Source organism: Paracoccidioides lutzii (genome assembly GCF_000150705.2).
Source record: "Paracoccidioides lutzii Pb01 unplaced genomic scaffold supercont2.15, whole genome shotgun sequence".
NCBI classification, from domain to species: domain Eukaryota; kingdom Fungi; phylum Ascomycota; class Eurotiomycetes; order Onygenales; family Ajellomycetaceae; genus Paracoccidioides; species Paracoccidioides lutzii.
Genome location: NW_015440961.1, coordinates 840,868 through 865,666, shown reverse-complemented (window position 1 = coordinate 865,666; position 24,799 = coordinate 840,868). Strand labels below are relative to the sequence as shown.

At 46.5% G+C, this 24,799-nt stretch overlaps 9 protein-coding genes across 9 annotated transcripts; 4 read left to right on the top strand and 5 right to left on the bottom strand.

Annotated features, from left to right (window-relative positions):
* Window positions 1–1,221: 1,221 nt before the first annotated feature.
* Window positions 1,222–2,206, bottom strand: PAAG_05787 (3' exoribonuclease family; the record flags this gene model as incomplete). Its single annotated transcript, XM_002792459.2, has 2 exons — window positions 1,222–1,798; window positions 1,893–2,206. The coding sequence occupies 2 exons, from the start codon at window positions 2,204–2,206 to the stop codon at window positions 1,222–1,224; spliced, it is 891 nt and encodes a 296-aa protein (XP_002792505.1).
* A 555-nt stretch (window positions 2,207–2,761) lies between these two features.
* On the top strand, window positions 2,762–5,926 carry PAAG_05786 (DNA excision repair protein (Rad26L); the record flags this gene model as incomplete). Its single annotated transcript, XM_002792458.1, has 2 exons — window positions 2,762–2,888; window positions 2,964–5,926. 2 exons carry the CDS (start codon window positions 2,762–2,764, stop codon window positions 5,924–5,926), a joined length of 3,090 nt encoding a protein of 1,029 aa, XP_002792504.1.
* Window positions 5,927–6,665: 739 nt separating this feature from the next.
* Window positions 6,666–7,545, bottom strand: PAAG_05785 (transcription/RNA-processing factor Ssu72; the record flags this gene model as incomplete). Its single annotated transcript, XM_002792457.1, has 2 exons — window positions 6,666–7,158; window positions 7,190–7,545. 2 exons carry the CDS (start codon window positions 7,543–7,545, stop codon window positions 6,666–6,668), a joined length of 849 nt encoding a protein of 282 aa, XP_002792503.1.
* Window positions 7,546–11,324: 3,779 nt separating this feature from the next.
* Window positions 11,325–13,193, top strand: PAAG_05782 (acyl-CoA dehydrogenase; the record flags this gene model as incomplete). Its single annotated transcript, XM_002792454.2, has 1 exon — window positions 11,325–13,193. The coding sequence occupies one exon, from the start codon at window positions 11,325–11,327 to the stop codon at window positions 13,191–13,193; it is 1,869 nt and encodes a 622-aa protein (XP_002792500.2).
* A 158-nt stretch (window positions 13,194–13,351) lies between these two features.
* PAAG_05781 (translation factor pelota) lies at window positions 13,352–14,796 on the bottom strand (the record flags this gene model as incomplete). The annotated part of the gene is made up of 3 exons (XM_002792453.2): window positions 13,352–14,032; window positions 14,113–14,601; window positions 14,719–14,796. 3 exons carry the CDS (start codon window positions 14,794–14,796, stop codon window positions 13,352–13,354), a joined length of 1,248 nt encoding a protein of 415 aa, XP_002792499.1.
* A 629-nt stretch (window positions 14,797–15,425) lies between these two features.
* Window positions 15,426–16,781, top strand: PAAG_05780 (2,5-diketo-D-gluconic acid reductase A; the record flags this gene model as incomplete). Its single annotated transcript, XM_015845680.1, has 6 exons — window positions 15,426–15,497; window positions 15,658–15,668; window positions 15,740–15,797; window positions 15,916–16,097; window positions 16,164–16,530; window positions 16,629–16,781. 6 exons carry the CDS (start codon window positions 15,426–15,428, stop codon window positions 16,779–16,781), a joined length of 843 nt encoding a protein of 280 aa, XP_015699906.1.
* Window positions 16,782–17,579: 798 nt separating this feature from the next.
* PAAG_05779 (hypothetical protein) lies at window positions 17,580–18,999 on the top strand (the record flags this gene model as incomplete). Its single annotated transcript, XM_002792451.2, has 2 exons — window positions 17,580–18,300; window positions 18,356–18,999. The coding sequence occupies 2 exons, from the start codon at window positions 17,580–17,582 to the stop codon at window positions 18,997–18,999; spliced, it is 1,365 nt and encodes a 454-aa protein (XP_002792497.2).
* A 1,492-nt stretch (window positions 19,000–20,491) lies between these two features.
* PAAG_05778 (40S ribosomal protein S19) lies at window positions 20,492–21,516 on the bottom strand (the record flags this gene model as incomplete). Its single annotated transcript, XM_002792450.2, has 4 exons — window positions 20,492–20,777; window positions 20,901–20,961; window positions 21,058–21,121; window positions 21,487–21,516. The coding sequence occupies 4 exons, from the start codon at window positions 21,514–21,516 to the stop codon at window positions 20,492–20,494; spliced, it is 441 nt and encodes a 146-aa protein (XP_002792496.1).
* Window positions 21,517–22,263: 747 nt separating this feature from the next.
* PAAG_05777 (dual specificity phosphatase catalytic domain-containing protein) lies at window positions 22,264–24,365 on the bottom strand (the record flags this gene model as incomplete). The annotated part of the gene is made up of 2 exons (XM_015845679.1): window positions 22,264–24,059; window positions 24,161–24,365. 2 exons carry the CDS (start codon window positions 24,363–24,365, stop codon window positions 22,264–22,266), a joined length of 2,001 nt encoding a protein of 666 aa, XP_015699905.1.
* Between the last annotated feature and the right edge of the window lie 434 nt (window positions 24,366–24,799).

The following is a 24,799-nucleotide window of genomic DNA, read 5'->3' as shown; positions in this document are numbered from 1 at the left end:
AGCGTTTCGTAAGAATGAAACCCCCTGAAAAATATTCCTTTATTTCAATTGGCTTAAGGAGCTCTTTCTGAGCAATCATCATTTTTAAAAATGGTAAACAAGAAAAGAACTAAAGCTAAAAACCCATTGTGAAAAGCAAGAACATAAGAGTGACAGGCTGTTGCATGAACATTCTTATAACTACCATATATACATATCAGCTGAATAAAATATGACAGAATGGCGAGCTTGATCGATTGCAAAGGTTGCTATCTACAGGAACGAGCATGTGGTCCGACAAAATATCTGACAGTCTCTATTCGATTTACATGGCTCATCTGTATTTAGATATCAATATCTGGTAATCGGCTACGAGTGTACATGGCTAGGTGTATTTGATAGACGGCGTCAGAAACAGTGAATCCTTTACAAGAAGCGTGCCATTGTGGACTGAACGACCTCCCCTCGCATAAGATCGAAGATAGACCGCTGGGTCACAGAAACACAAGGCGTTGGCTCGGGGGTTACGCTCAGATCGCTGGTGAGAAAGAAACGGTTCCCTGACATCAACAAGTTCAAGTAACTAGTTCTTGAATTAATCGCTTAGTCTATTTATTGCCATTAATTGTCAATCACCAATAAAGCCCCACAGTTCAGCATAGTTATCCGTAGCGAAACTGGGATTGTTTTCATATCCAATAAGGAAATGATTCGTAGGCAATGGTGATTTTCTTGATTCCTCTTTTAAGATCAACACCACGGTAAACGTCCGATAAACCGCGGTTGGATCAGTTCGATCAATCGATTCGAGCAAAGGATAGAAAAGCGGCTGCATATCTTGTGGCCCATTTTTCAATATGTTTTAGGAGACTATAAAGTTCACGATGGTAATGTAATTTACCCCTCAATGATTTCAGCACTCATGTCACACAGAGAAAGATCCATCAGATATTTTTGTGATCGTGCGTACCAGGGTTTCTTTGCTGTCGCGGACCCGGGTACGTAGTTCATCAGGGGCAACCTTGACCCAGCTTAACAGCATCTCTACCATGTCTTTGTAATCTTCATGGTTTGTCTCGTGTTGGAATTCTTGTTCCAGGCAGATCCGAGCAGTAAATGAAGATCAAAACTAGAGAGGCAGTATCTTAGCAATTTGCAAATGAAAAGGGTTCAGTTCATGACTCGACGCGATAGGATTCCCTGCCTCATCCGCTGCACAAAGAAATAATTAAGTAGTTCAGCTCATCGTTCGATGCCATCAGCCAATCCTTCGCCCTCCCCTTCCAACACTTTCCGGCCTGCTGCTTTTATCACGCCGTTCAGGATCTCCCTGACCTGCTTACAACCATCGAGCCCTACTGCGAACATAGTTTCCAGATATGATATATGTACGCCAGACTCCATCTGGACAACTGACAGCATCTGGTTGTCCTCTTCATCATCCATGGAGTCGTGTCCCGAGGGGGCTGGATTTGAATTTGCAACAGTCATGAACGGAAGTTCTTGTTCTTCAGGCATTGACATGTCAAGGAGCGGATCTAAACTTTCGTTGATTCCACCCACTCGTTTCATTTCTGGTGTGGCGGGTGTAGATGCCCGTCCGCTCATTCCGACTGTACAAGCACAAAGAAGGCCAGGCATAGGTATTCCAGCATCCACCAACGCCAGGGTGCAGGCATTTATACAAGCTGCGAAGAGGGAGCCATCAGATGACAGAACAGAAATGTTAAGAGATATTGTGCTATGTGGATATAGATGGGTGTGTAGGTGTGGTTGAAAGGCATCACGAAGGGCAACGGCTAGATCGGTAGATGCTTGTCTGTAGCTTTGGTTAGAAATATAAACAAAGCTGATATATAAAAAAAAATAACCAAATACTAATCATATTTAGGTAATGGACACGAGCTACCAACCTATCACCTCCACCTCCACCTCCACCGGCGGCTAAACTTTTCTTCTTCCTGTCAACACCAGAGAAACCTGCAATATTGACCGCGACAGAAATAACGGCCCCCTCACGAGCTGGGCCCGTTGCTTCAGATCGTCGACCCTCTGCTGGCCCATGTACCATACATATAACGACGGTATTGCCCATTGCGAGATATGAGGATCCAGATGTCGCGGGATTAGTGGAGATCTGAGCTTGCATTAAGCGAAGTTCATTCCAACGACGGCCATCTAGCCGAAGTCTTGTGAGGCGATATGTTGTTGAGGTGTCGAGAGGCATAATGATAAGGGTTTATCTAGGTCTTGTGCGTACTTGCACAGCGCTGGAGTAGGTATCGTGACTCTTTTACCAATGACTGAACAACAATTGAGGAGACTACAACAGCACAAGATCGTTTCTCATGAGATAAAATTAAGAGAAGTCTTTCGTGAGGCTCTATACTCCAATTTCCCCTCCGCAGACAAACCAATCCTGATATGGGTATAATCTTCACTGTGGGGAGCGGCGGCTCAAAGGTTTTGGTGAAGAGCAGCAATTTAAGGCAAATTGGACAGAAGTGGATCCAATGGACGGAAGATAGATAGCTAGAGAGAGAATGATTTTCGTTGGTCGCTTTATTGAAATGCTGGTATGAGCATCAGAGCGTGGTTTTTGTTTCAGAAAGGAGAAAATCTCTACTGCGCTGGGGAAAAGAAATCCGATGTTAAGCTTTTCTATTTTTGACGTCTGGTCATGTGACTTGGCGATTTACCCTTCAAGGTCAGCGTTGTGTCTCCGCATCCAGCTCTGGAGGCCGCCCGTTAGGGTCAGAAGTTCAACTCTCTCTTATTTAGGATGGTTTCCAAATGGGAGCTGGAGGATTCCGATGCCACCACACAAAGCGGTGACGCTAGCGATGATGACTTGGGCTACCCAAGGAGTACTCCCAAGAAATGGCGGCATCGGATGGAGACCTCTGGAGGTATAGGAGCCTCTCAATTCCTCCCGGCCCCTATTATCTCGTTATTCTTACCAAACTAATAAGAATCGGATGTAGGAGTCAGTTCATCAGAACAGCCGGGACTGGGCCGCAAGGCATGCAGCGCTAAAAACCCAATTGCCGTATCTGTAAACCAGGAGATCATATCATTGTCAGACGATGAATTCAGTGATATAAAAGATTTTGACGATGGTGCAGCTGCATATGAGAAGTTCAAGAACAGAAAAAGTCTCCAGCGCAAACAAGCAGCTGCAATAACTCGCAGAGCTAAAGGTGTAACTCAAAATCCAATTGTTGGAAAACGCCCAGCCAAAACAGAAACCAACACGTCCTCCCGGAAAAGACAACGACAGTTGAAAGAGTATGGAGAATTATCATCCGATGATGACATGATGGGACACATCCTGCCAAACTACATTCAAAACCGCCGCTCAGCATTTGATAAGAAAACAGTGCTGTTGAAAGAGGCAGGATTAAAATTACCACCAAATTTTGACGATGTCGAGTTCTCTGATGATGAGCATCTGGAGGATCTGAAAGAGAAGCCGGATTTCCAAAAGGCTACTCCATCAAGAAACTATGAAGACATTCAACTTCCGTACTCTTTAGGCTTGATCCCGGCCCCGATCGCACAGTGGCTACGAGACTATCAAGTTAGGGGGGTTGAATTTCTACACGAATTGTTCGTTTATCAGAAAGGCGGGATCCTCGGAGATGACATGGGTCTAGGGAAATCAGTGCAAGTAATAGCTTTCCTAACGGCCGCATATGGGAAAACAGGCGACGAACGAGATGCTAAGCGCATGCGAAAGATGAGACGAACGGGAGACGGGGTTTGGTATCCCCGAACTTTAATTGTTTGTCCTGGGACTCTTTTGCAAAATTGGAAATCTGAATTGGATAGATGGGGTTGGTGGCACGTGGAGGTATATCATGGTGCTGGAAAGGAGGCAGCTTTACAGTCTGCTGCTTCAGGCAGGGTTGAGATCATGCTCACAACCTACAAAACCTACGTGCTCAATAAGGGTGCGTTGAATATGGTTGAGTGGGATTGCGTCGTGGCAGATGAGTGCCACATTATTAAGGAGAGAAAGTCAGAAACAGCACAGTCGATGAACGAAATTAATGCTCTTTGTCGAATTGGTCTTACTGGTACAGCTATCCAAAATAAGTACGAAGAACTCTGGACACTACTCAATTGGACCAACCCCGGGAAATTTGGGCCGGTATCCACTTGGAAGTCCACGATTTGTGACCCGCTAAAATTAGGACAGTCTCATGATGCAACTATGTACCAACTTAGCAAAGCGAGGAAGACAGCAAAAAAGCTGGCTAATAACCTTCTACCTCCGTTCTTCCTCCGCCGCATGAAAACGCTGATCGCGGACCAGCTACCAAAGAAGAGTGATCGAGTCGTATTTTGCCCCCTCACTCCAACCCAAGCGGATGCGTACGAGAGGGTTTTAGATAGTGATATAATTAAGTATATCAAAATGTCCTCTGATCCTTGCTCCTGTGGATCCCGTAAGAAATCCGGCTGGTGTTGTCGCATGTACTTACCCCAGGGTGGAAAATGGCAAAGTTATGTCTTCCCGGCGATTTCAAACCTGCAAAAGCTCAGCAACCACCTTGCTATTCTCATTCCACAATCACAGGATCCGTCTGAAAAACAAGATAAGGACCTAGAAATGTTACAGATCGCCGTACCGGACCAGTGGCGACAGCTTTATGCCACGAGGGATTCAATCCTTAACTATGCGAACCACGAGTTCTGCGGAAAGTGGAAAGTATTAAAGAAACTGTTAAAGTGGTGGCACGGAAATGGAGACAAAGTCCTTGTCTTTTCGCATAGTGTGAGGCTGCTAAAAATGCTCCAGATGCTTTTCAAACATACTAGTTATAACGTCAGTTATTTGGACGGTTCTATGACCTACGATAATAGAGCCAAAGCCGTTGACAATTTCAACGCTGATCCTCGAGAATTTGTATTTCTTATCTCTACGCGGGCTGGAGGAATAGGACTGAATATCACTTCTGCTAACAAGGTCGTCGTTGTGGATCCGAATTGGAATCCTGCCTTCGATCTCCAAGCACAGGACCGCGCATATCGTATTGGGCAATCGAGAGATGTTGAAGTGTTCCGGTTAATTTCTGCTGGGACAATCGAAGAAATTGTCTATGCCCGCCAGATATACAAACAACAACAGGCAAATATTGGATATACGGCCAGCACAGAACGGCGATATTTCAAAGGGATCCAAGAAAAAAAGGGCAGAAGGGGCGAAATATTCGGCCTCTCAAATATGTTTCAATACCAGGGCGACAATATCGTCCTGAGAGATATCGTCAACAAGACGAACGTCGCGGAGAGCAAAGTTGGTGTTAAAATCGTCGAGCTCGAACTGGATGATACCAATGATGGGCTTAATAAAGAGCCTTTCCCTTCACCAAACGATGAGGAGAATGACGATGCAATGAGCCAACTAGCCGCCATGATTCGAGGAGAAGAGGTCGGGGACAGGAACGAAAACAAAATGAACGTCATACAGGCCAAGCATGACCCTATCCAGGCCATTCTAGCTGGAGCAGGTGTCGAATATACACACGAAAACTCCGAAGTGATCGGTTCATCGAAGATCGAAGAACGCCTTAGCCGTCGCGCCGAGATGGCAGCTGACGGCGCCAGTTTTGGTGAGGAGCAAGTTTTCCAAGGCTCGCAAGATGATGTCTCTTCAGGCTTTGATGTCACCCATGGAGGCAAGCGTGTTCGGTTCAAGTACCACCCGCCAGAGGACGTAAAGAGGCGTCAGTTTTGTAGCATGGCCAAGCGATTTGGATTTGACAGTCTCACCGAGTTTGCTCTCGTTGTCGAGGGGATGACTCAGGCCCAAAGGAGAGGTTATCTGACAAAATGGTATCGAGAATGCCAGTCAATCCTGATGAGCGGCACCAATACGCCGGTCATGGAAGAGGATGTGAGCCTGCTGAATAGTATTCCAAAGCAGCAAACGCCAGGCTGATGGGTAGCAGTCAACTGTGATTCTAACATATATACGTATAAGCCTTTTATGATAATTGGGTATCGTTACTTTTTGGAAAGCCCTTTTTGGGGGGACTCCTAGTTCATGCCCCTGCATACCATAGGACCCACGCGGCCCGTGGAATTTTCATCTGGGAATTGGCTGGATCGCAGATCTAGTTGTCTACGATTCTGCAATTTTGGGTTTCCTTTCCAGCAGGACCAAATCCATCTTTTGATTCGAGGGCCAGTTGTCTATGCAACTCTGGGGAAACCCCTCTCCGATTTCCTCTGGAAACTTTCAGACCACCTTGCTAAGTAGTGATGCATATACGGAGCAATTAATGATGCATATGTCTAATGGCTTTTGACTCCACAAATCCATTGATCAGGGGATGATTAATAACTCGGCTTTTGCTACATATGTTGACTGGTGCATCGGATAATGCAATAGTTTGCTGGTCGAATTGCCCTTTCAGACTTTTGCTCAAGCTTGATCAAATTCTCATGCATCTTGTTCACTTCTACTCTCAAGCGTTACTATTAAGCTCATATAATGTTAAAAGGCCCTATGCTACAGTAAAGCGCTACCGTTCTGATAGTGTTCTAGTGATACATGACTATTTTATAAACAGACAAACTCCCAGACTCCACGCTTAAAAACTTTAATCAATGTAATCGCAGTAGACGAAATTCTCATAAATTTGACGGCCAGCCCATCAAATATTTCCCGAGCACTATTAAAACCAAGATAGAGTCCACAATGCGGGTAGATTGGGCCATTTCTCCTGCCACTTGGCAAGGATCTCAGGAACCTTCTCATCGAAGCATCTCCTCGCTTCACCAGTCGCCTGATCCCAGCCATTCGCACCGTTGATTTTCTGTTCCTCATCAGCTGCACTGTTCAGCCTGTCTGCCAGGTCAAGAATCGCCTTGGAGCCAACCAGGGCCTCCTCGTGACTATCACGAATGTCGACGTTGAAAACATGCACGGGGCGATTCAGCGGGGCACCGCGATTCATCAAATCATCAACCACGGCATCCCAGCACCGCTCTTCACAAGTAATGATAGCATCAACCAACCCGCCCTCTGTCCCCAAACTTCCCTTGTCCCCTCTAGACACATGATCCAATCGCGGCATTCCGGGTACCCATTCCTGAAAGCGCTCCGGACCCCATTTCACGCCCTTGTTTCGCTCGAGCATGGTGAGGACGCCGTTGTTGCGGTATAGTCTAGGGTCCTTTTTGCAATAATTCATCGTACATTTGAGCATAGGATACGGTGTTGAAGTTATAGACATTAGGTTGCGTGATGGATGGGCCTGGGAGCCGGACCAGGGACCCGGTGCCGAAGGATATTACTGGATACGATGACGGTGGTGAGGAGAGGCGATTGTGTGCCTCCATTGACCGATTTTGATTGGCGGCACATACTGTGCAGAATTTAAGTTTGTACGATGTCGATGAGGGGTGCGGTGGTGGTGGTGTAGGTGTTTCATCGGCTGTGCCATCCGTCCCCGCTGGAGGGGTTGAAGATGAGGGTTCCTGCGGGGGCGGAGGCGGTGGAGGAGGGGGTGGATTTGCGGTCATTGCTCGAGCAAGTCGAGGATCTGTACTCATGTTGTCCTTTTCTGATGTGGGTCTACTAATCTACTTCTCCCTTTAAAATGGAGAGTCTAGCAAGAATATTCAAGTGCTCTTAGGTATGAAGCCTGATGATAATGGAAGCTCTCATCCAAAAAGGCTGAAAAGTCAGATCGCTTGTTATTTAAACCCCTAGGAGATCTGCAATCAGCAATGCGAATCAATATAGTCCGTGTATTTCAAATAGAAGGCATACAAAAATTCGATGTTACAGATGTAGCAAAGCAAACATTCAGATAGGTATATTCTTGCGTATGATTCAAGTGTCTCCTCACAAAAGGGATTAGGACAGCTCCAATAAATAGTTCATCATTTGAGATTAAGATAGAGTGAAACAGCTAGCACAACATACGAAATTGGGGACGTGTGTTGACATACCTTGGATCGCGATGCTCCGTCTCTGAGCTCAGAAAACCTGGCTAAGAGATGACCACGGAGAACATTTGCTGGTCCACGGACGTTAAAAAGATGGGACGGATCAAAATAATTCCTGCCGCAAGCCCGCTTAGTCATCACAGAATAGCCGGGCCGTTGAGGTACAATCTGCGAATATGAAATATTAGTCAAGATTTACTATAATAAAAAGGAATAGTATATATTTATTTATTTATTTTGTATATGAGAGAAAGAGAAGTTTTAAAGCATATAAGATTTAATAGTGGCTGAGTTCAATGTAAAGGGGGCTTAACGAGAGAAGAAGCTGCTGAGCCTGCTATTCCGTCTGCGTGTCAGGATTGTGTGTTGTCTCAGGACTTAGTTAAACTAACATTCACTTAGTCGCTTTGTCAGCCCCGCACATCCTCTTCTAGTTAGTTACCACCTATTTTACTAGCAAGATGGTTGGGAGTTAGAATGTAGGAGAATATACAGCTCAACTTGATGCAACATTAGCTACTGAGATATCCCGACATGGCTGAGCTCGCTGAGCTCTGCTGAACTCCTCGTTGAACAGTCTGCCGTTCCGCCCCTCTGTACCTCTGCCAGCCATAAGCACTGCAGAGGTGCAGCAATTGTAACACACTCCGGCATACAAGAATAAGGTGTCCTGGTCCTAGCTTGATTTAATTTAATTAGATTAGAGGTAGTTGAGTGTATATTTTTCAGATTAAAATCTAGTCTCTGAAATATTTTCAATTTGTGGCTCCCTCACTGGGAAATACGTTATCACAAAAGGCTGAATTTGGATTAACTGGTTATTAGTTGCTAACCACACGCTATATACACGTTTGGCAAGGATATGGCGAAAATGCAGGTTGTCGTCGTTCCCGCTGATTCTCCGACCCGCGCCAGACATTTCGCAAACCACGTTGACCAAAGCCTCTCAGCGTGTATCTTACCATCAATGTCCTTGCAGCTTCCCATCACCATGCAAATTGGAACGGATCATGAGATTCATCAGGTGATATAAGGTTGCATGTAACCACTCTACCTACGTTTTGGCCCGTCGTCAGGGGCTCATGTTTGCAAAGCACGGAGTTCAGACAACAACCAGGAGGTTGTACTAAAAGGGTTTTTTTTTTTTTTTTTTTTTTTTTTTTTTTGGCGCAAACCTGACACAACCCAACCCCGACTAAACTTTGAGAGGTAAATCTCGCAGAGCCAAAAGTTTGAAGGGGCACAAAATATTCGGAAGCTCTTAGATGTGCCAGAAAGTGAGAGAGATCAATGTCCACCTCCTTCGACTGGAATCGCACAACCAATGCCCTATCGCAGTCCTGAAATTCTCTCTGGTCTTCCCTGGTCTAGAGAGCCCACATATGAGATTGGGGTATGGTAGTATGTGTCTCCTTTGGCATATCTGCTTAGACTTCAGCTGTTTTGTGCGAAGTATCTTTATATGATTCAGGCTTACCTTCGCCCTAATATTTGGGGGCTATATGACCGACTTCCTGAGGGATCTAGTCCCGACATGTCCCAACTGTATGAGGACAGGGTCAGATACGACATATTCTATGACTTCCTGCTGAGCCTGGCACCTTAATATCAATAATGCAAAGAGCGCTGGCCGAGATTGGGCCAGGAACGACAAGAAGTAACCGTACGATCGATTCTGGAATAGTAGGAGTTTCAGGGAAGGCATTCTTCTCTTGGAAAGGGTCTTGATTCCTGACTCTGGGTTACGTCCTCCCGCAAAAGAAATACTACACAATGGATGGCTTGACGGGAAGGGCGTTTGAGAGGTGGCTTAAATAATTGTACCAATCGACTTGGTTTTTTGAGAACAGCTCACAGCAAATTTTCCCAATAAAACTGCTCAGACTCAAGCTTCACCTATTGGTCGCCAGCCTGAACTCTTCATGTTTGCGTCACTCTGTTGGTTATCATGAGCTGTCTGGTTCCAGAGTGTTAGGGAGTCGAATATACCTGTCTAGGTTTATCATTACAACAGAACCGTCAACTTTGCTCATAGGAGACAGTTGCGTGCTGAATAGGGTCATTGGGACTGGGATGAAATGGGTTCCTGTTGAAGCCCGTTATGAGCAAGGGATCAACAAAGTAGAGAGATATACTTACTCTACCATGATGTCCTTTGTCGCCTCTCTAATCTCAGGGTTCTTGGTGGCATCCTTCCCTAATTCTTCATCCACTCGTTTCCCTAACGGCTCTGTCTGGCTGTGAGGAATTGGCAAATATTTTGTTGGTTTTGGAATCGAGTCTTAGATAATATTTATTCCGCCCTTCGCCGCTCGAAGGAACTGGCGTAAACTCATGGCAAGGCAAAAAATATGGTTCTCACTGGCAGAATTTCAATCATAAGTGCATATTTTGTAGCTGAGACACATGTGCTAGGAGGGCCAATTTGACCTTATATCGAGCGAAGCAACCGACCTTCGCAGAGTCATCAGGATTGCATAGACAAATGAGTTTTACCCACCAGACAACTGTCTCAGCTACCTCTTTTTCTCAGTTGCTAATGCAAGGCTGCCACCTCTCATTTAAGGCTCCTGCTACATGCGCATCGTCTACACTGTTCTGGTGTGTCTACCCATCTGATCTACCTGGTTGTGAGATTAGGCATCACTGCAGCAATCAATCGCGTGCGATTTTCGCGATGACCCAACAACGATTAATTGACACCGAGAGCAATACTGGTCCAGGTGAACGAAGTTCTCGAGGAGCCGCTGGTGTTGGTCGACCGCTTCGAATACTTCCAAGCGGTTCTAGATGGGTACTTGACCGCCTAGCAAGGTCTGGTTTTGTGTGTACACACCCATACATATTGAAACAATTTCAATGTCAACCTCGGTCGATTTGGCTCAAGCTTGCAGAGATAGTGGAACTCGCCGATGCATACTTCAATTCTCACAACTATTCTTAATGGATGTGCAGATTCTGAAAGTGAATTCCATCCCTTGTATGCATCATTGAGTATTCTGAGATCAAGGAGTTGTGCTGTGGTAAAGAGACGAGCCCTTCTACGACCAGCTCTCACTGCTATTGATTCTTGCATATCCTGTAGACACCTAACTAATTCATGCCTAACAACAATCCACACTTTCATACATACGAGTTAGATGTTAGATCAGGCCGATCTTGATCATGAACTCTGATGAACCGTAGCCGACTGCGAAGCTACCCCAGCTCCATCACATGCCGAGGCTCCAAGACCACTCAGATCACCCTATATATGATCCGACAATCTAGATACTTTATACCAATTAATTGAGGTCTTTTAATAATTTATTTACACCTAATAATAGTACTTTTATAAGAAGAGAGTTCAGTCATATTCATATATGACAACAAAAAAGAAAATGGAGCCGTCCAGCGCAACCAAGGGTTTCTTCCAAACCCCGCCTACTATCCCTCCACAGTACGTTGAAGATGCTGCCCTTCGCAGGATAATCTCCTTGCATCTTCCTTCCCCAACTCCCTCCATCATCGACGAAGATCTATCTCGATTTTCCCGTCTTGTACTCTCAAGATCGCATCTTGCCCATGTGGCCGACGCGGAGAAGAACCAGCCTTACCTTCGTCCACTTACCACGTTCGGAGTGGAGAATAAACAGGATCCCCTGGTCACAAGTGAGGGCTGGCGCAAACTACAGGATATTGGAATCGAAGAGGGCTTCGTGGCGCTGGGTTATGATGACGCACCAGGAAATCCGGCCTCGCACTGGAACAACCGAGTATATCAGTCCATCAAACAGCACATTTGGACCTCGAGTGCCGCCCTGGTTACATGCCCCGGCGCCATGACCGATGGTGCAGCCAAACTGCTCGGAGCGCATTTGAACGATAAAGATGGAGGTATCTTTAGAGAAGCAAGAAATCGATTAATCAGCCGCGATCCTCGTTTTGCTTGGACCAGTGGTCAGTGGATGACAGAAAGGAAGGGTGGTAGCGATGTTCGTGGAACTGAGACCGTGGCCAGGAAATTTTCAGCCGAAGAACAGAGCGCCAGCGATGGTGTTGATTCGCTTGGGAATCCTCTTGGGCCGTGGCAGCTGGACGGTTTCAAATGGTTCTCATCCGCAACAGATGCCAATATGACAATTATGCTGGCCAAAACGGGTCCAGATGGCCAGATCAGTGCCTTTTATGCTCCCTTGCGCAGAAAGGTACCCGGAGGAACCGAAGGCGAAACAGAACTCAACGGTGTGAGGATCCAGCGTCTGAAAAATAAGCTTGGCACAAAAACACTTCCTACCGCCGAACTGGAGTTGAAGGGGATGAGGGGCTATTTGATTGGAAAACAAGGAGAGGGCGTCAAGGAAATTTCAACCATCCTCAATATTACCCGATTCCACAACATCATCGGAGCGGTTGGTGGTTGGGGAAGGGCACTGGCTATCTCGAGAGCATATGCCAGAGTACGGGTTTCTGGAGGCAGACTTCTCACAGATATCCCCGCTCATGTACGAGCTCTTGCCCGAGACCATGTGATGTATAGAGCGCAGATGCACCTTGCATTCCTAGTTGCTTCGTTATTGGGGATTTCTGAAGGCCAAGATAGTCGCCTTACCCTGGCGACGCGTGCTTCTATTCTTCCCACTGATGCCCAGCAGGCTAGTGCTTTGCTGCGTCTCCTTACCCCCATGGCTAAAGCCCAAACGGCACTCAGAGCCATACACGGCGTTCGCGCTTGCATGGAGAGCCTTGGTGGTGTCGGCTATCTCGAGAACGAAGATCCTTTGTTCAATGTTGCAAGGATTTTCCGTGACACCTGTGTCGTCAGCATCTGGGAAGGGACCACTGACATCATGGCAGATGACTTCGTGCGTGTTATAAAATCTCGTAAGGGCCCCGAAATCCTGATGGCCGTTGGTCAATGGGTCTCGAGCGCCTTGGCGATTGCCAACAAGCATTCGTTTCAGAAGGAGGGTGAGAGATTGCAGAAAGCGTGGCAGCAATGGTTGCAATCTATCGAGGGTAAGGATAAAGAGCAATTGAAATGGGAAGGGAGAGACCTCATTGTTGGACTTGAGTATGTGGTTTGTGGCTTGCTGTTGATTTTGGATGCTGCGAGGGATAACGACGCTGTCACGAGAGAAATTGTGCAGCGCTTCGTAATGCAGGATCAAGCCTCATATAGCTCCTGGGAAACTGAAGCTGCCTGGGATAAGAGGATTGTTTTTGGAGAAGAGGGTGCAGCTACAGGTGCAGCTACAGCGATGCTGTAATAGAGCCGACCTGATGCGTAAAGATTTATCTACATTTTCTAATCCGCGTCGCAGTTAATGACTCCTGGTGTCGAGGTAATCATCCTTGGTGCTCTTTCAGATTTAGATTTAAGCATATTAGTTTGGTTTACAATATTTTCCTTCTCTGAAGCTATCCCTCATCCCTCATTCTCACCCTCATCCTCACCCTCATCATCTTGATCATCTTCATGAATCGGAAATGTCAATAGGGCCGCTACGCCACCTAAACCATCTAGTCTTCGCCCGCTCTCATGATCGGAACTAAGGACTCGGACTTCCCCGCCATCCACGTCCCTCACTCGATCCACCAGCGCCACCCATCTATGCCTTTCAGCTACATCTTGGGCGCGAAACAGCTGGTTTGATATTATTAGGACTCCACCTCCACGGCCCACTGCGCCCTGTTCCACTGCGGATTCAACCTCTCGCGGACCGTAGGTAGCCTTGTTGGTCTCCCTGCGAAGTTCGGCGAAGAATTTGTCCATGAGAGTGGTTTCTTTAGCGTATTTGGTGTTTGAGAGGAGGCTTTGGACGGATGGGGATTGAAGGACTTCAGCAAGGGAGTGCATGTGGCCAGAAGAGGAGTGGACGATGACAATGCTTTGTAGTAGTGGTTTCAAGGCGGGTATGGATGTATTCGCTGCAGACTGGATGTACTTTTGGAACCCAGCTGCTGTGAAGCCGGGGGATGCGAGGAGAATAGGCTTCGTAGGTGTACCATTGGCAGAGCTTGTAGATGAAGGTTGACTGGATGTCGTATTGATGTCGAGCAGACGCATGAGTGTCTCAAGCGTCGTTTGAAAAAATTTTGTCATCGCCTATTAATTTCAATCGTTCCCTTGTCAGAATGTCACAACACCGGAACGGTCCTTCCCACGAAGACAATATCTAGGCTTACCTTGTCATGATCGCTTCCACCTTGCCTCTTCCGCGGAATGGATAATTCGATTTTCTGCTTCAGAACCGTTTGGAATTGACCTATAAAACATATATGCGCAAGGCCTTCCTGCATCACCACCGCCACGGCTTCTGCCCTTCTATCTCCTCCCTCATCCACTGCATCCTTCAACATTTCAATCGCTACACTATCCCAACCTCCCGCTTCTCCTGAGGGTTCAACCTCCTTCACAAGCGTAAAGTTCCGCTGTAGTTCTAGGTCGAGTGTATGATGCTGACCAATCTTGGTGTACGGGGTCTCCGCGACGATCTGGCCGGAGACATGGAGCTGGGAACTCTGAGGGTCAAAATCCAAGCTCTTGACACGGATTTGTAGCGTCATAGGGACGCGGGAGGAACTTGTCGTCCCCGTTGTAGCAGTGGTGGTAACGCGACGTATCGCGCTCGCCTTGAGGAGGTCATGCGGTCGGATGAGGTTGTAACAATGCCACTGAACCAAACGAGTTCGATTAGCTATGTGATGCGTAAAATCCGGTCAGATCTATATTTAATATAAAGAAAGGCTTCATTTGAAATGCCTGCTCGAATGATCATAAACAGGGCATACCATGTCCTCCGGTTCCTCGGGGTAGAGCGTAACTGAGCCAGAGCCATCTCTCTCGATGTTCTGTTTGATTAACCGCATATCAAATAGGATACTGCGGGACCTGAACAGCTATCCTTGTAGACCCAAAAAGTATGATGCAGAATTTCGGTAGTTCCCACGGCGTTTCCGGGACAATTAGGCTTGGTTAGCTAACTCTTCCACAGTCTGGCGGTAATTGATATTTCCTAAGTGATGTTAGTTAGTTAGCTAAATAGTGGGCTGCCTGCTGTTGTCGTCATAACCCCGCAATAACTAGTTAACTGAGGGAATGTTAATGTTGATATATCACCGTCAACGGCCAGCGACTGGGGGCGATTTGACTTGGATAAGTTTGTCCAGGGCAGTCAATTAACTACATGGGAAACAGAAAGAGAGTTTTGTTCCGCACGGACAAGTAGTTATGATAAAATGTGGATTGTAACCGTGTCTTCAAACTCTGGCAAACAGCTATATATAGTCAACTACCTTGGTTAGCTTACGCGAAAAGCAGCTCATCTTCTGATGATATGATTTCGATGTGCTTCGGAACCGTTTGTTTCCACGTTTACTAGGAGATTCAAGTTTACATTAAATCCATGAAGCCACCCTTTGTCGTTTCACCGTCCTCGTTAAATCCAAACCTAAAGTCCGCCCTATCTTGTTGCACATCTAGTCTACTATTTGACAAAATGGCTGCTCTCACCCTTCAGTCCACCTACAAACTGAACTCGGGACACAAGATCCCTGTCCTGGGATTTGGTGTAAGTAATCCCTCTCAGCTTCAGATGTTTGCCCATAACAGAGTATAGACGTGGGCTGGGCTGTGAAACGAAGGGCCTGCCTGATAGTTACCCAGAAAAGTTGCCGTGATCCTCGAATTTAGTTTTTATTGGACCTTGGCTAACTGGCATTTTCCGATAGGTGTATCAAACGTTTGTACCCCTGCTGCACACTCTATTATTGCTGCGGATATTATGCTCATACTCAGATAACTGCGTGATAGACCTCCCGAAAAAACTGAAAAAGCGGTGTTGAAAGCTTTGGAATTGGGGTATAGACATGTATGTGTCTCCGAGTGGCATTTTCCCCAGATGCCTTCCATCTAGTCACCTCTAAGGTGGTTAGACGGAATGGCGGGTGCCATTGACTATCTCTTCGGGTTGCTAACCCATTGCACAGATCGACTCCGCGCAGGCCTATCGCAATGAAGCCGAGTGCGGACAGGCCATCCGGAACTGTGGCCTTAAACGTTCAGATATTTTCTTTACCACAAAAGTGCCACGGAGTGCCATGGGTTACCGGGAAGCCAAGAACGCGATCGATTCGAGTCTTAAGGAAGCCAATATTGATTATATTGATCTGTGAGTCTTTGTACGACAAGGTCAAGGGGGGGAAGTGGGATATAACAGCTAAAAGTTTGCTCACAGAATCCTCATCCACGCCCCATATGGCGGACGGGAAAAACGCGAAGGAACATGGCGTGCTGTCGTAGAAGCCCAAAAAGAAGGGAAAATTCGCTCTATTGGAGTCTCCAACTACGGCGTCCATCACTTGGACGAGCTAGAGGAGTATAGCAAAGTTGTTGGTGGGAAGATTGACGTCGGTCAATATGAGTTGCACCCCTGGCTCGCCCGCCAGGACATTGTCGACTGGCTTAAAAAGCGCAACGTCGTGATTGAGGCTTATAGTCCCCTGGTGCAAGCAACCAAGATGGATGATCCCTTGCTCATGAATTTAGCCCAGAAACATAACAAGACACCTGCGCAGATTCTCCTTCGTTGGAGCTTGCAGAAGGTAAGGGGTCCCTGAACCTGAACCCGATTTTCAAGCTTGCAGCTATTTGTTTGATCTTGTTGAAGTAACTGATTGATGTTTATTAATGGACTGCGCAGGGTTTTGTTCCCCTTCCTAAATCCGTGACCGATAGCCGTATCACGGAAAATGCAGGAATTTTCGACTTCGAGCTCTCCGCTGAGGATATGGGTGCTTTGGACACAGGCAAATATGAACCAGTCTGCTGGGATCCCACAGTATCCAATGACTAGATTTCAAGCTGAGCTGGCTTGATATAGAAAATGCGATGTATAAAGTTTGCTGTTTCTTGGAGGTTGGCTGCGTTGATTTTCAATATAATTTTTGGTGTATATACAGATATCTATATCACAATTCTCGCGATTTCCATATTACGAATTCCTGATGGGCCTTTCTCTGCTTAACTTCTGCTGTTTCTTGAAACTCCAGGACTTATGTAAATGCAAAAGCTCGAAGAGGAGGAATTCTGCTCTTAAAGACAGGTGACAAAAAGGGTTTCTTGGGCTGAGTTGTGTTAATTCACTTCTTTGTATGGGCTTATTGTTTGTCTGGCAACCCCTTTTTAAGATGCACAACAAATACAAGTTCCACATTCACTTCAAACAATCAACACTCTCTTGTGTTGCTCTCCTATAAATACTATCGAGACAAAAATCTCCTTAATACTACTTACCATCTTCCTTTCCTAACACCTTTTCCTTTTTCTACCTTCATTTTCCCTGGCTGTTTCTATCAACATCTATCTTGGTCACTACCCTATTTACATACACCTCGCTCAGCCCCTCCAGCCTTAAGACATTTAGTCTTGATCTATCCCCCGGAGAGCTTGTCTTTTCATAATCGCCGCTGTTGTTGTGGTAACTGTCGCCCTTCAAGAAAACCTCCCTTGGTCGCCCAAAAAAGCAACGGAGAACTCAAAACTGGTGCAGCCCCTGGCATGTCCCATCTTGAAATCAAGGCTGCCTCCAATATCCAGTTGATTATTAAGGTGTTCCCCTCGAAACCAAATACTCAGTTTCCACACCTCCAAGATGGTCAGAAACCAACGGGAGGAGAGTGAATCACCTCCTTTACCCCCCTTTGAGTTCATGTCGCGCAACCGTCGCGCGGTCTTTGGTGACCCACCCTCCCCATATTTGGCTGCTCTTCTAGCAAGTGCTGAGCGACGACAACGCAGAAAACGAGAACAGGAGAGGCTGGAAAAGGAACGGAAACAAAACAACGAAGAGCTGTCTAGGAAGCGGCGTGATCCCAATGAACTTCCTGAGTATCTTACTCCAGCAGGGCATGATCACCTGGCTTGGTCGGGCAGTGGGACGTCATCCTCGAGCCCCTATCCTGTCTCCGGAACTAGCCGTTCACAATTTGCCGATTCGGAATCAAACGGGGAACCCGGTGAGAAGGGTGATAATACGAGCACAGATCAGACTCACGACGAAACAAAAAACATGGAAGAAGATCGGGATGAAGCGGAAGAAGATCGTGAAGACGACGAAGAAGATGAAGGGGATGAGGATAGCCAGGAGGAACAGGAGGACAACGGATCCGAGGAATCCGAGGAGGGAGACGGAAATGGAGATGATGAGTCCCAAAATGGGTCCCGAGAGGAGTCCGAAGACGATTCAGCAGACATGGATTATGACAACGATATGTCTGACGACGGAAATACCTTGTCCCAAAAAGATACACCCAGTAAATCCGAGGCCACAGTGACAGATGAAGAAGACAAGGACGAGGACAGCAGCCAAGTTTGTAAGTATGCTGCCCCCTCTCCATCACATCCTTAATGTTGAGAATGGAAGAATAGGTGATCCGGATCCCGAAAACGAGATCCTGGTGAACAAAGAGCTTTGTGTTCCTTCCCCGATCGCGGTCGACGAAGACTCCAACAACAACAACAATAACAGAAGAGGCTGCACCTTAATTCCACCCCAATCTTGGCCCACCCGATCCAAGCAGACGCAGCATGACCATCCCCGCAACCCCTGTTCTGTTACTTCAGACCGCCCGGATCCATCTTCGAATACGTTTTCTGTCCCCGGCCAAATATTTGTTGACCCAGTTGATTTTGATAACGACGAAACCCGTGCCTTGATACATAATTTCGCTGCAGCGTGGGCAAACCTCGCCGTAGGCTATGTGATTCCCCATAGTGAGAACACCCGGCCTGCTGGTCGAAGGGTCCGGAGCGTGGCGCCTCGACAGGTTAGAGATCGCTACAGTCCTGTCTCACAGACCCAAGGTGGATTTCATGCCGGCATTCCTGAAAACGAGCTGTTGCCTTCTTTATCTGCGTTATTGCCTGGGGGGTCAATGCTTCCTACCTATCGGAACTCCAACGTGACAGCTAGGGTCAACCAGGATGATCCCCTTTTTGAAGAAACAGGTACTGTGGCCAGACGAAATTCAAATGGGTTCCCGGAAAATGGTGATCAGAACATGGATTGGTAGTTGTTTTCCCTTGAATTTTGAATTTTCCTCCCTTCTTTTGTGATTTTTTTCAGCCCCAGCAAGCCTCTAGTTTTGAACTGACATGACATCTCTTTCCACGGTGATTGGCGTCCTCTTCTGACCGAAATGTGTTCTTTTTATCTGGTCGTTATGCGTTGCTATTTCATGAAGTTGTTTCTTCCCACGCCACCTTCACTGTTCAAATTTTCCCGGCGTGTTTCTTAGTGTTCTACTTTAACATTTCCTTATCAGCCCAAATCCATCTTCAAAATTGAACAGAGGGGAGGTACCTAATCAAAATTGTCCATTTAAAAAATGTCCCTTTTCACCCATGCAAGTGAGTGATTTTCTCATTGTGGGGTTTTTTATTGCGTATTTCTTCAGAGTTTCAAGGACTGTACACATGTAACTAGCCGGTTATCACTAAGCGCACTGTGATGCCATTGACAACTGATATGCGATGGGATATGGATATGAGATTCGAACCTATACACTGTGAAGTTGGCTAATCCTGTCCCACAGTTTTAGCCTTGGTAACAATAAGCGTTTCTCTTTTTTATTAACTTGCATCTTTCCCTAGGAAATTGCCACTGGCCTTGTAATCTGAATGCCCTCGATTTTAACAGGTTGCATCCGTGTTCGTAAAACAGGGTTGGATTTCACCTAAAGAAGCACAAAGGTCAGCAGTAGCGGAATTGTTACCATTCATTATCCAATAATACCCGGATTCTTATGGAAGGGCAGGATTAGTAGGATTAGAAGGGAAGGCAATTTGCGAGCTGGTGGAAAGAGAAGGGATATGGTCTTCTTTTTTTGAACAGATTTTGGAAAAGATATTAATTCTCCATATCCGACGAGATTAACGGGGAATAAAAGATGAGAAAAACAAGAAAGGAAATAAAAGCGAGAACGCTTTCAAGTAATGTGGATCTGGAAACAAGAAGTCCGTGCTGCCGGGATTTTCGAGAAAAAACAGAGGAAAAGGGGGCCAGAAGTACAGATGAAAAGGTATTCCATTGGAGGGCAAATGGAATCCAGGCGCAGGTGTGGCGGGGAAAACTAGAAAGAACAGACACAAGGGAATTATCAGGCATGTGTGTATTTTCGATTCAAGCAGGGAAAAAAGAAAAATACAAAGCAGAAAAATGAACCACTATGCCCTCTTCCACTGTATGTTTTGTCTTCTTCGATTGCCATTCATGTCGCATGAATATAAATCCCACACGCCCCCATTCTTTATCAACGCCTGAATCAAAAAAAAAAAAAAAAAAATTGTTGGTCTCATGTGGATAAGCCCAAACCGTCGGCATTGCCTTTTTTCCCTTTCTTTCCCTATCCCATGCTTTCCTTATATTCTTCCTCTCTTCCTTCCCACAAACAGTGCACCAGACGATCCGGAAATGACATAAGGAAAAGCCAAATCCAAAATCCCCCATTGCCCCTCGCCGGATATCTCTCTCTTCACACAACACGCCCCCTGCAAAAGAGACATCTACTCCTCCTCCTCCTCTTCAACTGTCGTCTTGGCAATACGGTCCAAATCCCGCTGGCCGCTCTGGGTAATTCTTCGACCACCTTTCTCCTCATCAAGCTCGAGCACTCCAATCTTCTCAAGTGATTGGATGACTTTTCGATCAACAGAACCGCTGCCTTCGACGTGGTGGGAGGGCCGCGAGCCACGGTTCTTCTGGTTTCCGTGTACTTTGCGTAGACGACCGACACCGACGGTTTTGCGGAGGTAGATGTGTCGGGCAATGGAAGCGGCGCGGATGTAGTACCTGTGTCAATGTTTTACGGGGTAGATTGTTAATTAGTCGAGATGCGACAGAATATTTATCTCTCTAACGTGCTTCCCGGGAAGATAGATGTCGCGTCAAAATGGAGTATTAAATATTGCATACCAGTCGATAGATTGAGGGGGAAGTTCGTTCGCTCTCGAGGTCTTCACGGTGTCGACCCAACCTGTATCACAACTCTGGTGTCAGACATTCCCGGTCCCGTTGAATCAAAACAAACCGCAATCGGAAAAAGTGAGTAATAAACGTCATAGGAACGGACCTGGGATTGGGAGTTTGCCTTGTCTCTTCAGGAAGGCGGAGTATGCTGCAATGAACTTTTGCGCCTGTATAGAAAAAGTGATGTTTTATCAGCCCTCTGATACGATCAAGATGTATAAAGGTAATGCTCCCTCCCCAAAACAACAGTCGTGAGCTCATTTCATTTCCATTCTCCCGTCGTCCTCTGCCCGATATTAAACTCCGAAGGATTCACCCTTCTCTTTTGGCGAAACATCCAGACTGCGATCGTATCTCGGCCCAAACCCCTGCACACCCTTCCACCCAAAATCCCAACTCCAATATCTCAAATCGAAGTGCATCTTCATCCCCATCCTCTTCCCATTCTCATTTCCCCCTCCAAATAATCTCCAAGCTACACCCAAGAACTGGAAAGCAAGAGAAAAGAAACCCCATCAAAGGAAAAACTTACATCCACATCGCGAACAGTAACACCTCCCATGATTGCGATTGGCCTATTTTTAGCTTGCCTGGGAGTAAATATGATGGAAACACGAGAGGTGAAGAGAAGGGGATGTGGAAGGGAAGAAAGGCAAAAAGGTCCGTTGGTCGATGTTGTCGTTGTTCTGGTCTCTCGGGGTTTTCGTTGTCGCTTCGCTTTGAAATTTCGCTTGTTGTGTCATCGCCAACTGTGTGGTTGTGGAGGCTCAAGTCGCTTGGCCATTTTGGGACTAGTCGTACCCTAAGAGCCTCAGCTGGGTCTTTGTCAGCCGCTAAGCCTAATTAAGGCAATGGGTCTTGGCATGGGCTTCCAAGGTTTGAAACCACCGAGAGATTCTCCCATCTCGCTTGAGGCAACTTTGAAGAAGTTGAGGGCTGTATGCAAGCTATTGCAATACCTGTGTAGAATATAATAGATGTCATTATCCATTACAGAGTTATGATTTTTATATATCTCCAATGAAAGAATATTTTTTCGCAAATACCCGTAACTCTCTGAATGACCAAGTTAAAACAATATGATCTGAATCCTGTACGTAGCAATAACGGCAAAACCGTACCCTGAAGTAAAACCACCACCTAACAATATTGTAACAATTGAAAAGGGAGAAAACCAATGATAAGACTCGCAAACCCAATCCTTATGAGCCCCTACAAAATGCCGAATTTAACAGATAAAGAACAATGAAGAGACCATAACGAAAACAGCATAGCAAATGACCTTGGTACTCCTCAGCCACAACACCAATCACCCCCCTAAACTCGAAGCCGAAGCTCCTTTCAGACCAACACAGTATCGCGCAAACAGGGTATCAATAAAATGCTCATGTTTGATCCCCGGAAACCGAACTTTCCCAAATTCATCTATAGCCTCTTGAACCGGAAACCCCTTCCTCTCAATCAGATATGAAGCAACGAAAAACCCAGTCCTGTTAAATCCATAATGACAATGAACTGCGATGACGGGCCGCGGAGCTCCATCAGGAAGATTGCCAGATACAGAGGATATTTCTTCCTCAAGTCGGCTGGCTAGCGAGACGAAGTCTCTCACCTCATCGATGGTGGGAGGTATCTTGGAGATGGTTGGAAGCTTATGGTACTGGATCCCCCCCTTCTCAAGTTGGGCGGGGTCGTAAACGGGGCTCTCGTGGCTGATATCGATGACTGCATAGATTCTCCCCTTCCACTGTTGCGCAAATGAAACTGGAGTGTGTTTCTCATCAACCTCACGCAAGGTTTTCATGGCAACAAAAGTATTGCCCATTACGTCCGAAACAGGGTTGGTTGCTTTCCATTTTTCAAGGTTCTTGACGTCCCATTTCCCAGAAGTAGTTAGATGCTGAAGTTGCCAGCCCAACCCAAGACGAGGGTCGACTTGCTTTTCAAGAAAGTCCTGTATCAACCCCGAAAGGGTCCGACAGGTGCTTCGATCATAGAGAAGTGCATGGGAGGCTGGTGCAGGAAAAATATATGCTTTTACAATCCGTTTCCCGCCTCCTGTACCGCTTTCAGATTCCAGGATACCAGAAGGATTAACACTGCTCGAAACGTCACTATTCATGCATTTCGCCTGCGAAGGTCGAGCATCAGGCATCGTATTTCCGCCTTGATCGCCAAAATCCTGTCCTTTGAGCTGGCTTTCAGGGAATCTTGATTCGGTCGACTGTCCCCACTCCGTGTTGAAATATCCAAGGATCTTGGTGGCTTCTTCGGGTTTCGTTACCTTGTCAGCCTCTCCAGCTATGAGCAAGAGTGGAACATCCACTCCAGCCCATACTTGATTCCCAGGTAAACCTCCAATGGCTTCGCCGTTGTTGTCATACGTGGGAAGGATTCCCCACGCCATCCTCCTCCACACTGGAGTCTTGCTATGCTGGTTAAACCGCAGCTGGATGTTTCTCGTCTCCATATCAGCACCTTCCCCAACAAATCTCAAAACGCTGGGACTGTTGATTCCTCCTCGTCTATCCCAAATTCTAAAAAGGTTTAGTATTAAATCTGGTGTGTAAAGCATTCTGCGAAACATTAGAGTTTCTTCTTTCGGGGGAGGGCCAGCCGGTGGGCATATGGCAACAATACCAATGACATGTTCCCGAAGCGAATATATAACTGGAGATTTAGAAGACGCAATCAATGTTGAAATCGCAGATCCTAGACTATGCGCAACTAAGATAACCTTTTGATCCCTTTCCTTGTCGCGATGTTGTTCAACTGCCACATTGACCAAAGTAGCAAGAGCCTCAATTGAATATGGAGTCCAGGATTTTGGAGAAAACGAGGACAGCCCGCAGCCCGGAAAATCGATACCAAAACAGGGGGCAATAGTAATCAAGCTTGTTAATAGAGGGTGAAATTGGACGAGGGATCCTCCGAGTCCATGAATAAATACCAAGAGTGGCAAGGGCGATGGTTCAGTAGGGAGCTTGTCAATATGAGGGTGAGGATAGACAAATGTCCGGATGGAGGGATATGTTGCAATTGGGGTGGTGTATGAAATATTTGAGGAGTGCTTTTTAAGCAGTCCAGGGTCAGTATCATGCACACCTGAACAAATGTCAGTTAAGTCAGTACCATATCAAACGAAAAGAACATAGAAAAGGAGTGGAAATGAGAAATTTTCAGAACCAGACATTGACGTGACTTACCCTTGCGTTCGAGATGTTCGCTTCGAGAGCCAGACGAACGGCCATGCACATCAATCGCATTTCCCTTCGTGGAGGAATTGGAACCTTCATGTGACCCATCATCCAAACTGGACGTTGTTGGCTCGTTGTTCAACAGGGCGTGAGATTGATCTCTTCCATTCCTGCGGGGACGAAACGCGCGAAGCAATAGCAGACAGCCTGCCATAGTCACAACGAGAGGAATTCCCAAAGTTGCGTAAGAAGGATTTGTCAATTCATTTGGCGCAATTTCACTGCCAGGGGCCGTATTAGGACAAAATCCTAAAATACGTGGGCGCGGGAAAAAGTGTCCGACGTAATCCCACGAGCGCTGGATGAATGAAAGAGTAAAGGAGAATAAATGAGAAGCGGATGAAGAGTGGGGGGTGGAAGACGTCAGAGAAGGAGATGATGAATTTATAGTGAATGAAATCTCCCTCGACATCGTGGTAGTTGAATGGTGGTAAAAATCTGCTTCTTATAATGCATACTTCCCCACTGCGATCACAGAGAAGGCCTAGAGCACTAGAGCTTTCGAAAACACCCCACGTTCCCAACCCCGGGATTCCCTACGGCCCAAACCGATAAAGTTGCGGGAGAAGAGTCGACTTCAGGGCTGAT